Source organism: Coregonus clupeaformis, chromosome 6 (genome assembly GCF_020615455.1).
Source record: "Coregonus clupeaformis isolate EN_2021a chromosome 6, ASM2061545v1, whole genome shotgun sequence".
In the NCBI taxonomy this organism is placed as follows: Eukaryota; Metazoa; Chordata; class Actinopteri; order Salmoniformes; family Salmonidae; genus Coregonus; species Coregonus clupeaformis.
The window spans coordinates 38,091,622-38,109,406 of record NC_059197.1 but is presented as its reverse complement, the minus strand read 5'-3'; the positions used below and the strand labels follow the sequence as shown (position 1 = coordinate 38,109,406).

The 17,785-nt window shown below is 40.5% G+C and overlaps 1 protein-coding gene across 4 annotated transcripts; it reads left to right on the top strand.

The window, feature by feature from the left end:
- The first annotated feature begins 6,323 nt into the window (after positions 1-6,323).
- LOC121567889 (T-box transcription factor TBX2b-like) lies at positions 6,324-16,268 on the top strand. Of its 4 annotated transcripts, none has more exons than XM_041878244.2 (7): positions 6,324-7,192; positions 8,222-8,498; positions 9,934-10,080; positions 11,745-11,821; positions 12,114-12,301; positions 13,167-13,780; positions 14,607-16,268. In XM_041878244.2, exons 1-7 carry the CDS (start codon positions 6,834-6,836, stop codon positions 15,039-15,041), a joined length of 2,097 nt encoding a protein of 698 aa, XP_041734178.1. In that variant the 5' UTR covers positions 6,324-6,833; the 3' UTR covers positions 15,042-16,268. The 4 variants fall into 4 exon arrangements, with proteins under 4 accessions (XP_041734178.1, XP_041734179.1, XP_041734180.1 ...); XM_041878245.2 differs by having other exon boundaries at positions 6,325-7,192; positions 8,222-8,489; XM_041878246.2 differs by having other exon boundaries at positions 6,325-7,192; positions 12,132-12,301.
- Positions 16,269-17,785: the final 1,517 nt, after the last annotated feature.

The window sequence follows — 17,785 nt, the reverse complement described above, 5'->3', positions numbered from 1 at the left end:
AGCATTAGGGGCTTCCCATTCGTGGAACCCTCCGAGCCCTAGTGGGTGGGGTGGGGTGGGTTGGGTTGGGGGGGTGGGGTGGGTTGGGTTGGGGGGGGGGCGTATTCCGCTACCAGGGCTGCTTGTGAGAATTGTTATTTTTCATCAATCAGTCGCAATTTGGCCAAGCGGACAGGACAGCCCAACCGCAGCCCTGCTGACTCGGGTCAATGAGACAACACGAGCACGAAGACGAGCAAATTGCTCAAAGTTCGCAGAGGGCGAGAAAGAGGGATTAAAACCCGGCTTTAATGAGTTGGAGAAGAAGAAATGGAGAGAAATGTAAACAGGCCGTGTGTGTGAGAGAGAGAGAGAGAGCTAGAGGGGGCCGGAGAAGGGCAGTAAAGCGAGAATGAAAGAGAGATGGGGAAGAGGAGGGAGAGGGGGTTGGCGGTAGCCTGGCTGAAGGAGGCGCTGGGTATACATGTGACAAGGGGAAATATGAGGGACTTTGACAGGTCTTAAACGGTCTGGCGCCAAGGCCTCAGTCTACCGGCTAAATATAGCAGGAGAGATGATGCGGAGAGATGGGAAGAGAAGAAGAAAAGATTGAAGGAAAAAATGTACAATGTAGTGGGAGTATTCAAAAAAATAACAATAGGCCTACTAGATTACAGACAAATAAGGCTGTAATCGTTACAATACAGTGTCCCGTTATTTCGTAATTAGAATTTCCCCGCAGCATATCAGTAACACGCGCGTCACCACAATGACCCTAAAGGTGCACTGTTCTTTCTGCACATTTTCACCCAACGCTTGCATTTAAGCAAATTATATTGTGTGCACCTTACATGGCACATGGCTTAATACAAAATGATATCTGTTCGTTTGGGGTTATAACCTTTTCCATAGGAAATTATCTCAAGGTGTGGCGAGTACATCTCTTGTCACGCACAGGAGCGAGCATGAAGACATAAATGGCCTATTTCTATAGGACTATGTTCAACATTTAACCGAAATATGCTGAATATTTTATTGCCACGTCTCTCATCTCTGCTTTAACAGGTAGTAGCATAGAATGGGGGATGCTTCTGGCATGAACGATGTTAAAAGTCATCAGTAATAACACCACATCACTTGATTGCTTTTTTTCCCATTAGAATGTATTCACACCCCTTGACTTTTTCCACATTGTTGTGTTAAAAGTGGGATTAAAATGGATTTACTTGTCATTTTTGGTCAACGACCTACACAAAATACTCTGTATAATTCTAACATTGATAAAATATTCATAAAAAATATAACTCTAATATATCTTGATTAGATAAGTATTCACCCCCCTGAGCCAATACATGTTAGAAACACCTTTGGCACCAATTACAGCTGTGAGTCTTTTTGGGTAAGTCTCTAAGAGCTTTGCACACCTGGATTGTACAATATTTGCCCATTTATTCTTTTTAAAATTCTTCAAGCTCTGTCAAGTTGGTTGTTGATCATTGCTAGAAAGCCATTTTCAAGTCTTGCCATAGATTAACTAGGCCACTCAGAAACATTCAATGTAGTCTTAGTAAGCAACTCCAGTGTAGATTTGGCCTTGTGTTTTAGGGATACATAGTCTGTTGCACAACTGAATGCATTCAACTGAAGTGTGCATTCAACTGAAGTGTGTCTTCCGCATTTAACCCAACCCCTCTGAATCAGAGAAGCGCGGGGGCTGCCTTATCGACGTCTATGTCATCGCCCGGGAGGAGAAGTTGTTAGGGGTTAACTGCCTTGCTCAAGGGCAGAATGGCAGGTTTTTCCACCTTGCCGGCTCAGGGATTCGAACCAGCGACCTTTTGGTTACTGGTCCAACACTCTTAACAGCTAGGCTACCTGCCACCATTATTGTCCTGTTGAAATGTGAATTTGTATCTCAGTGTCTGTTGGAAAGAAGACTGAACCAGGTTGTCCTCTAGTATTTTGATTGTGCTTAGCTGTATTTCGTTTCTTTTTATCCTAAAAAACTCCCTAGTCCTGCCGATGAAAAGCATACCCATAACATGATGCAACATGTTATGTTTAGGGCAAATCCAATACAACGTTCCGTATTCAGGACAAAAAGTTAATTTCTTTGCCACATTTTTTGCAATATTACTTAAGTGCCATGTTGCAAACAGGATGCATGTTTTTGAATTGTTTTATTCCCTACAGACTTCCTTCTTTACACTCTGTCATTGTGGAGTAACTACAATGTTGTTGATCCATCCTCAGTTTTCTCATATCACAATCATTAAACTCTATAACTGTTTTAAGCTGGGCTGTTAAAATCACCATTGGCTTTATGGTGAAACCCCTGAGCAGTTTCCTTCCTCTCAGGCAACTGAGTTAGGAAGGAACGCCTGTATCCTTGTAGTGACTGGGTGTATTGATACACCATCCAAAGTGTAATTAATAACTTCACGATGCTCAAAGGGTTATTCAGTGTCTGCTTTTTAATTTTTTTTACCCATCTACCAATCGGTGCCCTTCTTTGCAAGGCATTGAAAAACCTCTCTGGTCTTTGTGGTTGAATCTGTGCTTGAAATTCACTACTCGATTGAGGGACCTTACAGATAATTGTATGTGTGATGGGGATGGGGTAGTCATTCAACAATTCTGTTAACCACTATTATTGAACGCAGAATGAGTCCATGCATCTTATTATGTGATTTGTTAAGCACAATTTTACTCCTGAGCGTATTTAGGTTTCCCATAACAAAGGGGTTGAATAATTACTGACTCGAGATTTCAGCTTTTCATTTTTTTATTAATTTCGAACATTTTCTACAAACTAAATTCCACTTTGACATTATGGGGTATTGTGTGGAGATCAGTGACACCGAATCTCAATGTAATAAATGTTTAAATCAGGTTGTAACACAACAAAATATGGAAAAAGTAGGGGTGTGAATACTTTCTGAAGGCACTACATGGAGGGTATGTACACGGATCAAATAAATGGAGCGTAATTGCAAACCCGTTGTTGATGTAATTAGTTGTTTAAGTATATACATAGAAAACCATTAACATTCTCCATGTGGTGCTGATCTTTTTCCGCTCAGAATATTTCTTCTCCCTAACTTGAACCTGTGTAAGTAGGCTAAGCTTTAACGATGAGTCTTCTATATAGTCTAGCAGCAGTATAGCGTCTGTTAGAATGCACTTCATTTCACTGACTGGGCTACTGACTGACTCAGTCGACCACTAGTTGAATGTATAGCCTATAAAGGACGAAAAACATGACCGACAAGTACAAAGACTTACCAGGTTGTTTGAAAAAGGAAGCGTAGTGCTTTAAAAAATATGAGATTTATAAAAACATGTTATCCTTAACTCAAGCTAAATCAAATAGATCTGAAATAGGCTTAATGTTAAATACCACTGAAACTGTAGCCCTATACATAATACATTCCATAACTGTAATTTCAAAGGTTTAAGAACATTGTATTCACAAAACTAAATGATTAAACATGCTGGGCCTAATGAGCTAGAAAAGTACTAGACAAATGTTATATCCTTCTCAATTATGCATAATTGACCACCCTTAACCTATTATAAGAACAAGAATTCTACAGGGTTTCAACAATTTCCCATTATTCTGATTATATTGTTCGTACTAGAAATGAAATAAAGAATCACAGTTTACCTGATACCTGTAAGTTAGGCCACAACATAAAGATTCCGATTAAGTTGTGCAGAATAAGTTATTCAGATCAAGACTGATAAAGGCCTGCCTACACGTTATATTCTGCTCGTGAGTGTGATAAGAAGTCTATAAAACCATTTATAGAATGTCTCTCAGATTAAAAATAATAATAAATGGTATTGGAAGCAAAATTAGTTTAGGAATAAATATAAATTCGTTTTATCTTATTGCACAGTGCATAGTGACATCAATCAGTTTTTAATAGGGTAGGTCTGCAAAAACAAGTGATCAATGTTCCAAAAATATTCCACTGTCTCTAGTTTCTTCGGAATTTATACGTTTAAAACACCGTCCTGGATTTTGCTGGGATTTTCACGTTCAGATATAAGCAACAAGTGTCTCCCCTCTTACCACCAATGCACATTCTACAGGGTGGTTATTCTTTTATTTGTCCATTAGTGATAGATTACTAATCAGATCATATGAATAAGATAGTAAGATAGCCATATAACCTTGATGCACTAGAACAGACCACAAAACAAGGCCAATAGCTATTGCACCTTATACCATTCAAAATGTGTGAAACTCTCAAAAGTAGGCTACTTTTAAGCATAGATTACATTTCATTTCATTCCGTAATTTAAAAATAAAATAATAATTAACATCTAATGTAAATCCTTCAAGCTCTCAACATGCACTTGGAAAGGAATGTGTAATATTCTATTGACACTAATGCAAATGGAGATGTGCGAACACTGATATGGAAGAAATGTAGACATACACAAAACACCGACTCAGTCGGCGATAAAATGGTTAATCGGAAATGTGTGGTTTGTATCTGACGAATTTATTCGGAAGGATTATTAGTTGTTGTTTCAGTTTTTATGTCGAAGTGAAGATGTTCTGGATTGAGCTATAGCGGAACCGGTTCTACTAGTCTGCGTCGGATCAACTTCTGGGCAGACTGTTCCGTGTATATCCAATTTCTCATATTTTGATGCAAAGTAATAATCACTCCGAAAGAGCATTCTCAGCCCAAAAACTCGAGGCATACGCCGCAGCTTTGGCGTGGATGGCGACGGGGATTGGAGGGCGCTCGCTGCTGGTAGGATTTTAGGGTAAATATGAAGTGACAAGAGTCTGCTCTTATTGTGGTGAGTCAGCCGACTGGCGCCAAACGGCTCTTTAACCAACTGAATCCAAGTTAATCAAGCCAAGGGTCCACAGAATGGATTTCTTAAAGGTACAACACAACAGTACCGAGACCGAGTTTCTGGTCCGGTCGCCGTAGGGGTCGTTGCAATGGTCTGAAGTGTGTTATGTACTTGTATGTGGTTTGACACCAACAAACTGCCCAGGCGAGTCAGGACGCTGTTGTGCCCTCACGCGCAGAAGAGAGACTGCCCCCATGACAATCTATTATAAATCATCTCATTGCTGTGTCAGTTTATGCTGAAAATGAGAGCGAAGGTCATATTATAATAAAAGGAATAGCCTACGTCTATACAGTATAGTATCAGAGAGCTATCGATAGGCTACGTCAGGTTATTCCTGGTATTATTATTTTCACTATTTAGGATATAAGGCAATCAAATACAGTGAATGTACAATAATTCACTTTGCGTAGGTTATAGCGTGTGCATGAATAATTTATTGTGCCTAAAACCAAGTGAAGAGGACATAGGTTACACGTCAGAAAAACAATATATATTTAGTTTCTGTAAGGCTATAAGCAAGCACTCACCGCGTTCTATCTGTAGAGTTTGCTCTCGAAATTCATTCATTCATCTGTTTTCGTTTCTTCTTGCTTCGATGCAGCATCTGGTGCTGCGCTTTTCGAATGACCCGGGGCTGTTTTTAAAGTGGCAATGTCCGGTTTATTAGTCGCTGTCCTTGCGGTGAAGCGTTCACAAAACAGCAGCGAGTCACGGAAATCGACAGCCCTGAAATATAATCACAAAATCGAGTCCGATAGCCTACCATTCATGTACGGGAGGCTGTGGACTCTCTTTCCGTCTCAGCATAGTCTGTCTATCATCTGTCTATCAGTCTATCATTACGCACAAGCAGTGATGGAACTGTATACTATTATGGCCAAACCACGATACACACTTAAACAGATAAACCTGCACGCGGATTTCTAAACAAACGAAACCAGATAGAATGGCTATGAGGTCAAAATGACGAGGACCTAAACTGACAATATAATCTTCACATGGAATGGAACCACAACGAATCTATTTGTGAATCTTCATGCTTTAAAAAATCAATCACCGGTATAGCCTACTAACATGATTTAGCCTACCTCTAGGCTATCATGAAAGCGACTATAGAGCAATACACGTAGGCTATCAATTCGGGCACTGTTTCTGGGCTGGAGTTATGCACCTCGTCGAAAGTATAAAGCGCAAGCCGACCGAGGTGATGCCTCCACCGGTCAAGAATTGAGGGCTGACCCGGTGTTTGGCTTGGAGATGGGGGTGGGATTTCCAGAGCTTTCCTGTCATTGGTTAATATTTTATTCTGTTGACATGTTTTCTTACTGCTAATGCTTCCGACACCTTATTGTCCACCCCCCTCTCTTCGAGTCTGGCAGGAGCTGTCAAAACCACGCCTATAGAGGCCCACAATTGGTCCAGAAAGCGTAAAATCAGCAATCAAAGGGGCTTGGTTCATTAGTGTTGGGATCGAGGCAGGAAGGACATGTGAGATAGTCACAGTTCTTCAGTGAACAGGGCAAGATCTAACCATTTCAACTCCGTGTCCGTGTGGAATGATTGCTCCAGCCTTCAGAGAGACACATCTTATTTTTCTCAAAGCGACTGGTGGGGAGAAAGAAGGAAACCCCGATTCTGCTTCTCTATCTTCGACTGATATTGTTACTGCACTCTCAAAGCGTCGCTGCTTCTCTATCTTCGACTGATATTGTTACTGCACTTCGTGGAAGTACCAGCAACGGGAGTTTACGTGTAGTATAGGCTAGTTCTTATCAATTCAGTTTTTTTCTGCTAATAACCGTCTATAACCCGTCTATTCATAGGCTATCTGGCACCGTATTCGAAATTACTTCTGTATACTTCTTACAGAAATAACAATACATTCTTCTGGAAACTGACCTACTGTTTTTGCCGAGGGGGGAGAATATCACTGTATATCATAATTTCACTTCGATATTTTGGATGCACCGATGAGAGATCCAGTTTTCACAGGGACTGCCATGGCTTATCACCCTTTCCACGCTCACCGGCCGACCGACTTCTCCATGTCAGCTTTCCTAGCGGCGGCGCAGCCTTCCTTCTTCCCGACTCTGACTCTGCCTCACGCGGCTCTCACTAAGCCCATGTCCGACCATCTCGTCGGAGCAGCGGAGGTAGGGCTCCACCCGGCTCTCAGCCACCACCACCAGGCGGCTCATCTCCGCAGCCTGAAGAGCCTGGAGCCTGAGGAAGAGGTAGAAGACGACCCTAAAGTCACACTGGAGGCCAAGGATCTATGGGACCAGTTTCACAAAATAGGAACAGAGATGGTTATTACCAAATCTGGAAGGTGAGAGTGCGCTCTGATAATTATTGCCAGCGAGGCTGACTACAGCGTCATGGTTATTCTCTGTCCATCAATGGCGATTATAGCATGTCAATCTTGGTGGGACAAACATTGTCCATACTGTATAGGCTTTGTGTTCAGATTTATTCTGTAACGCTACAGCAAGATTACAGCGAAATAATATTACAGGGCCTGCTGTAGGCTAGACTGGCTCGATGTGATTGTGTTTTTCATTGTAGTCTATTGTCTGTTCTTTAATTTATAGGCCTAGTTTATCATCGAAATAAGTTAATTATTTAACTTAAAAGTGATAAATACAATCACAGTTTTCTTTACTATTGTGACCTGACTGATAGCATTTTATTTAGTTTCGATGGCACGATTATAATCAAGTTATAATCAAGTTTGGACCGTAAAGGATCAATATTTGCAATATTTTGAAAATGTAGACTGCATTAAGACAAGCCGTTTTGAGTTTAGGCTAGTAGTCTTGCCAGAGAGGGGGGAAAAACTCCCCTGGCTTTAGTCAGCAAAACGAGACCAGTATATGGATCAAACTGCATTCTGTCATGACAGTTGAGCTTCTGGATTTCGTAAACAGACTGCCAGACTTGAAAAAGAGGATTGTGATTTAACCTAAGTGATTGTGTCATGTCATAAATATATTTCACTTGGCTGATTACAGACGAATGCCGGAATATTATAATCAACAATAGAAAATAAATACAGAATACTTTTGGCTATTAGGCCTACAACTATCATGGTATTTGCAAAGTTGCATGTATATAATTCGATGGAATTATTTTATTATGAAGAACAGTTCTGTCAATTAATATTACTTTATAATTTGCCTATATCGATTAAATAGTGTTGCATTTTCCCTGGACACAAAGGAGAGAGCCAGTCGCCTATTGACGTGTTATTACAATGGTATTGCCAGATTTCTGGGTCTTGTCTGACAACATTAAATGTCATATTTTTATGAATAAGCCTACATGGAGTTAATTCCACGCATATTTGTCTGTCTTCCAGGAGAATGTTTCCTCCGTTTAAAGTCAGAATAAATGGTCTTGATAAAAAAGCCAAGTATATTCTATTGATGGATATAGTCGCTGCCGACGACTGCCGTTACAAGTTCCACAATTCTCGCTGGATGGTAGCGGGAAAGGCCGATCCGGAGATGCCCAAAAGAATGTACATTCACCCGGACAGCCCGGCTACGGGAGAGCAGTGGATGGCCAAGCCTGTTGCTTTTCATAAACTGAAGCTGACCAACAATATCTCGGACAAGCATGGATTTGTAAGTACTGTATGTTGACTTTTATTTACATTTAAACACGCAATTGTATTTCTGATTAATAATAATAAATGACACACATTTTATACAGAATATGTTTTAGGTTATGGAGTAACACAGTGTATTTAAAGACACACTGTTGGATGTTTTGAGCGAGATATTTCTATAGTTCTTGAATACTCTCATTCTATTTGCAACATTATTTTAGTAGGGCTAACGTATTGGCACTGTATTTTTCACTATATATATGTATGGCTTAGTATTGCCACGCTGTTGCCACTGTCGACATGCAGGAAGGAAACTGTTCAACTCAATGTCGACATAGGCCTGTTTCCAAATATGATCTCTCAATATATTTTTGTTTAAAGCTCCATAAAAGTAGACTATACATCTAATATCATGAATGCTCTTGTTGTTGGTAGATATAGTATGCTAATGTTACGCATTTACACATTTATAAAACTGAGTTTTACACGATTGTGGAAGAGGATTGAAATCATGATTAAAGTATTAGATTTGCTATTTTTTTAAAGCCTCATATAAGCGAAGAGGGAGTTCGTGAGAAATGGGGATTATGAGAGTCAGAAATCTGGTCAAGGAAACTGGGCAGAGTGGAAATCGGCTTGGATCCGGCGAGCCTCTGTGGCGTCCTTTGACGTAGTTTTGATAGCTTTATTCTGACCTAGCCTCACTGTTTTGAGCCAGCTTAAGCAGCGTGGAATAAAAACAATGTGTGGATGTAGCCTGTACTCGAACTCGAAGGCCGTTCCTGTTCATGTTTCGCCGTCGGTCCCTAAAGTGCTGTTTGTAGCCTACTGTAAAAATAAACCGCGAAGAAGAGGAAAATGATGGATGCCTCAGAAAGTAGGCTATATAGAGAGAAGCTGCAGTGTTACAGCGTGTGTTCGTTCAACGCTCATAAACCTATGTGCAAACAAACCGACTGTAAACAAATTTAACATTTACATGCCAGATGCATCCAGACGTTTTTGCTAAATGTTGCAGACAGTGTTTTGATAGATCTAGGCCTTTAATTATCCAGCCAGTGTGTATAGGCCTACGTGTTGTAGTAGTTAATGAATGTATAGAATATACATGTGTTATAAATGTTATCAGATACCCAGTAGATTAGCCAGAAGATATGATAATGCAAATATTACATTAAATGTTTATCTTTAACACTGTTTTGTATCTCGATCTATGTTGACCAAAGGTGTGTTCTCTTGCATTTTAAGAATACGCTGTAGGCCAATTCTGAATAGACCTACTCACTGTTATGAATAATACTTTTTTATAAGAAATAATAATAACATATTTTAATCTCATGTGATGTACATTATTGTATTGTATTAATCACTTATGGCCCTAAGAGTTATTTTGAGATAGGCCTAGCATCATATGGTGTCGATGAAATGCTAATAATTCATTTTTTTCCTTCTATCCACAGACGATTCTTAATTCCATGCACAAATACCAGCCCAGGTTTCATATCGTGAGGGCCAACGACATCCTGAAGCTCCCTTACAGCACGTTCAGGACATATGTGTTCCCAGAGACAGACTTCATCGCTGTCACAGCTTATCAAAACGACAAGGTAAGCAATGCAATACGGTAGCCTATACAATACAGTACAATACAGTGGAATTTAACATAGGCTACGTGAATGTTCGAGACCATGAAATTACCTCGGCATTAGAGGTTGGGCCTATATTCACATAAATACCACGATTTTCTATCAGCAATGGGTTAATCTGAGGTTCAATTTAGTTTTTGTTTTGTTTGTTTTTATGCTGTGAAAAGTTGGCTCATTTATGAAATTCGATTGCCTCACTCGTTTGTACAACCTTGTTGCATTTAATGATTTGTTTAATGATATGTTGAGGAATATAGTCAGACTTTTTACAGTGAACCCGTTGCTACAGGGTTTTTTATCTGTAGGACTAAATGCACCTGCCCAATCAAACCGCATGTTGGTCGTCATTGTCAAATGTTAGGGTTAACCTTATGTAACCAGTTTAGCCTACAGTTGCAGGCATATATTTGACTAGTAAAATACGGATTTGAAAAAGTTGGCTGTTGTTGTCTTTCCGTCTATGGGCTATGGACGATGTGCTGCTGTTGAGTATGGGCTACAATTCCATTCAAATCTATGTAGATGGCGCATCTTTGGACACTGACACTATTTGGTTAAAGACTGATTTCCCCATGGTTCTTGAGGGTGTCAGTAATTCCTAGATTTGATGTATTGTGTATTTATTTTAGTTGCAGTCTAAAATGATCGAGCTCCCTGCCCCCCCTCTTCCCCCTCCTTGAGTCTAATTGGCGTCCGTGTCAGAGGGGCCTGTGGTGGTCTTGTTGCTATCGTAAAGTTTATGGCAAAGAGTCACAATCGATTAGAAGGCACTAGCCTCGTCAGCTTGTCCGCGAGCTACACGGTCTCAGAGGCTGCCTGCGCAATCAAAGCGTGACAGATGGGGAACTGCGACGCCCTGATTGGTCTATTCGCGAATTCCTCAAGAGTTCCATACAAGGTGAGGTGGGGGGAAACAGGACCAACCCCGTTTCGATACATTTAGGCCAAGCGGCGTGCACAGCCGTTCCAGTGACATGGCTGGCTCCAAAGCCCATGCAGTATTTTATTCCATACAAGCCTTGCATGAAGTAGCAATGATCCAAACCACATTATTAATTATGGATAAGATAGTCAGTCATCTGTTCAAGTCGCCCCCACTCAGCTCTCCCCCTCTCTCATTCTCCGAAAAAAAATGGATGGAGAAACACTGTATGTTTCTCATGGGGGTCGTGAGAATAACGCCTCGTCATTAAACCCCTATTAATAATGCAACATCTATCGTTGCTTCCTTTCACTGGAGTGTGTTCTGTTCGGTGTGTTTAACGGGATACTGTGTGTGAGAGAAATATATCAGAATAAATAAAGTTGAGAAAAACACGTGACCCTATATATAGGTCAATACATTATTAGGCCTGGACCTATAGGCCCATAGGCCGAGTTAAGGTCTAATACTACTACTACTACTACTACTAATACTACTACTACTAATACTACTAATACTAATACTACTACCACTACTACCACTACTACTACTCCTACTACAACTACTACTACTACTACTACTAATAATAATAACAATAGTAAATTGTAACGTCTATGGTTTGGCCTATTTTTCATTGTTTTTCTCGTTTATCTTGTTTACACCCTGCACTGTCTAATATATTTTCTCCATCTCCTGTCCACAGATAACACAGCTGAAGATTGATAATAACCCTTTTGCCAAAGGATTCAGAGACACCGGAAATGGAAGGAGGGAGAAAAGGTAAGCATTCGCCCATCAGACTGTGTAGTCTAGCCTACTTCTATATACATTATATTTATCATAATACGATCATATGCATAGGCCCTATATTATGCATGTTTTAACAATGCCCCAACGTTATTCCTTTTAACCTGTTTATTAGTTAACCCCCCAAAAAATGACAAAATGCATGCTATTCTCAACTCTGATGTAGGCTTATCATTGAATGTAGGTCGGCCTACTGCTGCCCTCATGTCATGTTAATGGTGTATGGATGCCTTACTTGAATACATGTACCCACTATTATTAAAAGGGAACCGTTCAACTCTAGGAAACAGTTGACCCTTCCCTCCCTCCGGATGTATGAAGACCAATGCAAAGCGGACCGAGACGGGGGTGACTCAGATGCCTCCTCTAGCGAACCAACAACCGGCAGAGATGGTGCGCACTCCCCAATCGGACCTGGATCCAGCCCGCTTAGGTTCAGTCGAATCAGCCGAGGTAAGATACATTATATTTAACCTAAATCTCAATTCGTTTGATAGGCTTAAACATAATAATGCAATTGTGGCCAATGGCATTTAGACTTATGGTGGCTGAAATATGTAGGCTATAGGCCAAATCCTTTAACAATTTAGCCTATTTGAGAGAATAGTCTATAGGCCTATATCCACATTGTGCATTGCAATAGTATACGGGTTGTGTTCACTTCATTTAATTTATTATATCCAAGTAATATACATTTTAGATTCACAGAATACAAATACATGTGCAATTTACCAAGAAAACACAGTGTTATAGTACATTTTCTAATTACAAAATGTACTTTGATAGTTTTCAGCAGCTCTTGTTCTTTAGATTTAAAATGTTATTTTGTGACAGGCTATTTGTTCAACTCACTTATTATTTAAATATTAAATAATTGTTTCGTGTTGTAATGCATAGACTTAATCAGGCTATTTGACCATCGAAAAACAGCAACTGCTGACTGCTCAACTTTCGATTCATCACTGAAGTCTATTTACTCTGGGGAAACAGAGAGAGTTGGCCTCCTAAAAATACAACACAAACGTCCCATGTTAATGCTCATGTTAATGAACGTCCCATGTTAATGAATAAGACCTGGGCTGACATCTAGGAAGGAAACGGTTAGAAAAGGCATGTTAACACTAAATCATGACTGTACACTAAAAATCATCACTTACACTTACACAATGCCGTTTCAACCTCTATTTTACTTTCCATTATTAATGCTCTTAAAAAATAAAATAAAAAGTCTGAGCATGACATGGCATTTTGTCAGTTATTTTACATTTAGGCCCACAAACATACAGCTAATTCTGACTACTACTTTTTTTTATAACAGATGATAAAACCTGTACTGACAGTGAGCAAGAACTTGATAATCAGGACGAGCGTTGTACCGCATCGAACAGCCCTGGACCGGAGCCGCCCTCTCCCTTCAGCCCGAGGTGCGAGGACCGGGTGAAGGATAAGCCGAGTCTGGAAAAGAAAGACGACTATCCGGACTCAAGGAAGCCGAGCGACTCCATATTCAGTATAAGGAACCTTGAGAAAGGAGACAAAACGGAGAACAGGCACAGGAAAGACACGACAGATTCGTCAAAAAAGGACACCACAGACAGCGGCGCGATAAGCGCAACCAAAGAAAGTTTCTCCCCGCTCATGGTTCAAACAGAGAGCCCCTCACACTTCAGCGCGAGCCACCTGCAGAGTCTGGCCTTGTCTGGCTTGCACAGCCAGCAGTTTTTTAATCCTATGAACGCCGGACAAATGCTATTTCACCCTGGACAGTTCGCTATGGGCCCAGGAGCGTTTTCTGCCATGAGCATGGGCCATCTATTGGCCTCAGTATCCGGAGCAAGTGGTATGGAAAACGGCAGCCTCTCCGCCCAGGGCACGGGGGGCACACCGAACCCTTTCCCCTTCCATCTGTCACAGCACATGCTCGCCTCTCAGGTAAGGGCGGCTTTAATTCTACATGGCAACAAATTGCTTGTTTGAACTCAGTGATCACTTATAGGCCTTTATGCTCGTTTGATGTCACCAAAACCGTTGAAGCCGGTATTATTTAGCCATAGAATAGGCTTTGACTAATAAAGCACGAGTCTTACAAGTAGGCCTAAAGTATGTGCAAACTTAGTGCCTAAAGTCCACTGTAGACGCCTTGCATTGTACCATTTGACTGGCCAGATTTAGCAGGCCCTATTCTGCGCAGAACTAAAATGCGCAGCATGTTGTTGAGTTATCAGGTCACTGCCACTAAGATTAGGGAGTCTTGGGGCTCTTGCATAGTGATAGGAAGCATGCTGCCAGAAGAGCGACCAAAAAATGTCTAGGCCTGTATATATATATTATTATTATTTTGAACAACAGTTCTGTTAATGGTGTTTCAAAGCAGTCTGATATTTGTTTTAAAAGAACATGCTTTAGAAGACCACCCATAAAACAACCACTCATAGGGAATGTGTGGGAGTAAAAACGCGAGGCCTTGCTTTTATTTACCTCCCTTTGGATTATGAATAAGCATTCTCCTTTTCAACATCCAATCCGTATAGCCTTCATTATTCTAAAGGGTTCTTTAACATGGTAGAAGACGACTTCCTTGTAGGTTTAATTATTGAAGTGAACTAGCTATTCAGGCGGTGCGTAATTTGGTCGTTGAGCGGGCTCCCCAAGGTTCAGTAAGCCTAGTCATTTGAGTAGGCTATATCGTGGTCTGAATATATCACTATCACCAGCACCGTCCCTGTACTAACAGCCATTTTCTCCTGTCTGATTTCAGGGCATTCCCATGCCAACCTTTGGAGGCCTGTTCCCCTACCCCTACACCTACATGGCTGCCGCTGCAGCCGCGGCCTCCGCCTTGCCCGCCAGCACTACAACCAGCTCGCTCTCGAGGAATCCCTTCCTCACCAGCTCCCGCCCCCGGATCCGGTTCAACCCTTACCAGATCCCGGTGTCTATGGCCCAGAGCACAAGTCTACTCACCACCGGCCTGCCAGGCGGCCTAAACCCCAGCTCCGAGTCCTCCAAATCGGGCAGCAGAGAGACGAGTCCCGTGCCTGAGCTCCACAACCACAAAGTGGGGTCGAGTCATAGGACCAGCTCCCCCAAATCGATGAAGGACTCTATCAATGAGCTCCAAAACATCCAGAGACTAGTGAGCGGACTGGAGAGCCAGAGAGAGACGTACCCCCCCAGAGACTCTCCTAAGTGATCTCACTAATGGAATAATATATTCCACCACGACTTGGCTTGAAATATCAGAGGACTTTATTACACATTTTGTACAGCACATTACGCGAGGAAATGGCAATACAGGCCTACCTTTTCGCGCGCCTGGACTGAGAACAGAGGCAGGGAATTAAGGAGAGAGAACCAGCGGCGTCACCTACTGTTACTGTGTGCTGAACGCTGTCAATATTATAGAAAACTGAAGCATCGAAATAATATGAAAATCAAGAGTGGGCACTGAATTTTTAGGCTGCTGGCTAAAACTTGAGCACACTAAGAGGATACCGCAACAACATGTAGAGCATATTGATGTTAAAACGACAGTGGCAACGTCGTGGCATTGTTTTTAGGGACTGAAGAGAGAACTGTTTCAAACTATAATCAATAGACGTGCTTTTGTTTTATGATGAGAGCACTGCAGCAACATAAGTACTGAATGAACATTGATGTGCGTTTTGCCCGCATTATGGAGAAGGTGAAACCTGTAAAACAACAGGAAAACAAGCTACATCCAAAAAGTTTATAAAACATAGGCTATAATTTCAAAAGGGATGGATAAAATGAACGTTCCGTGAAAAATAATTGCTAGAAGAACGCTTAGACCTATAATTTCTGGCAGAATTTTTTAAAAACTATTTATGTAATTAAAATAAATTCTGTAAATAAGCTATAAAGGAATCCAAGAATATGCAATTGGTATTAATTTATTTAAGACTGTACATTGGCGTGTATATAATATTTAGAGTTTAACTCGTTGCTTTTTATTATTTTTTATTTTACATGAACGTATACTGTAAATGAAAGCTATTTAGCGCTTGTTGGTTTGAACCAGAACGTCTTTATCTGTAATGCATTGCTGATTATCTGCCTGTGACACGTGAAGGAAACAAACATGTGTGCCATGTTTATCTGCAATCTCTGTCTGCAAAAACTAATATCAGAAAAGAGAGAGAAAGAGAGAGAGAAAGCTGCCTATTTGTCACATTACCTGACTATTATCTGCAGGAGAGGCAGAGATATAGGAAAACCTCAGGTCATTTCACTCCAACACAGGAGAGGATGATAACATTTCTCTTTAAATGGGGCATAATGCATATCTATATATAAATATATTTAAAATTGAAAGCGTATCTTGCTTATGCTGGTTGTCCGGGTACATTCATTTTTTGTTGAATTATCTCACAATTTCAATAAAAATAAAAACATGTGTTAAAAAGTTTTGTTCACTCATATTTTGTACCTACTGGATAAAGGTAAAGTACATTTGAAATTCTTAATAATAATAATAATAATAATAATAATTTAAATGAATTATTAATAATGTATATAGTCTACCTATTATTAGAATTATAGCCTAATTATTATCATTATTATTATTAGTAGTATTATTATCATTATTATCTCCCAACATCAGATGAATGAGGCCTCTAAATGAATGATAATACCCCTTATAAAATATAATTTTTAAATGGTCAAACACCTGAAAACACACACACGCACACACACACGGTTTTGTGAAATAAGACCTAAGTAGTTCACTGAGTGTATGGCGCCCTCTGTCGGCAGTATATTTGAGGATAAAATTCATGTTTTTCAGCCCAGTATTTCTCTAGTTCTTTATCAGTGATGATTGTGTAACAAATTCAAACGAAATATTACATTATAACATCTTGAAATGGCAAATCAATGTATTGTAGGTTTCTGTTCATAAGAGCAATGTAGAATGTATAACTGTCATTAGTTACAAGTCAATTTATTCTTATAACAATTAAGCCTATAGGCCTATAATTGTCATATTTACATTGCGTTGCCGTTGAATAGAGGAGCGTGAGTACATTTTACATTACATTTACGTCATTTAGCAGACGCTCTTATCCAGAGCGACTTACAAATTATGCAAGGCCTCTATTTTTAAACTGAGCCACTGTTAGTGTTTATATCAGTGTTTCCTGTAGTATTGTCTGTATTCTACTATTAATAGAATATAATAGTAATATAGGAGTATTTATAGGAGGGCGAGACACGGAACTTCCGTCTCCCCCTCTCCCCCTCTCCACTTCAACCGCACATATCCTCTGCACTTTCAATAGCACTTGGTCTATAGACGCAGTTAACCGTTTGAGTGAATGAGAAAAACTGATCACCATTTGTATGACACACACATACAGTAGCCTAGGGTAGTCCATAAGTCTATTCAAATCAACAAGAATTGACATATAAAAAGGGTCAAATGAAATATATTTTTCCTTAAGAAATTAGACACAAATTAAATTAAACAGCAGCGCCCAACATGCCATAGGCCTTATAAGCATTTTGTTGACGAATGGCTTACAGAAACTGAAGGCATAACTTTCCAGAAATTACGCCAATATTGTCTTCACACGAGGTAGTACAGATGAACACTTTATTATTGTATGGACATATTTTACGCGTGAGCTTGGTTGGGGACAACTTGTCCCGTATCACCGTGAAAGGGTTAAGCGCCACAGCTCAGGCTGGGAGTTTGGGAGGATGGGTGCTTGGACGCTTAGGTTCTTTGGCTGCAGACAGCCCTTTGTCCAGAAACCGGCGCCTGTCGCCTGCCTGCCGGCCACACAGCCTCCCCACACCCGCGCACAATGGCAGGGGGAGCAGGGGGAGATCCCGCGAGCCACGGTTCTTCTAATTAGAGCACCCCTTCTTGTTTCTTTTATTTTCTTTCTGCAGTGATAATCACAAAACTCTCAT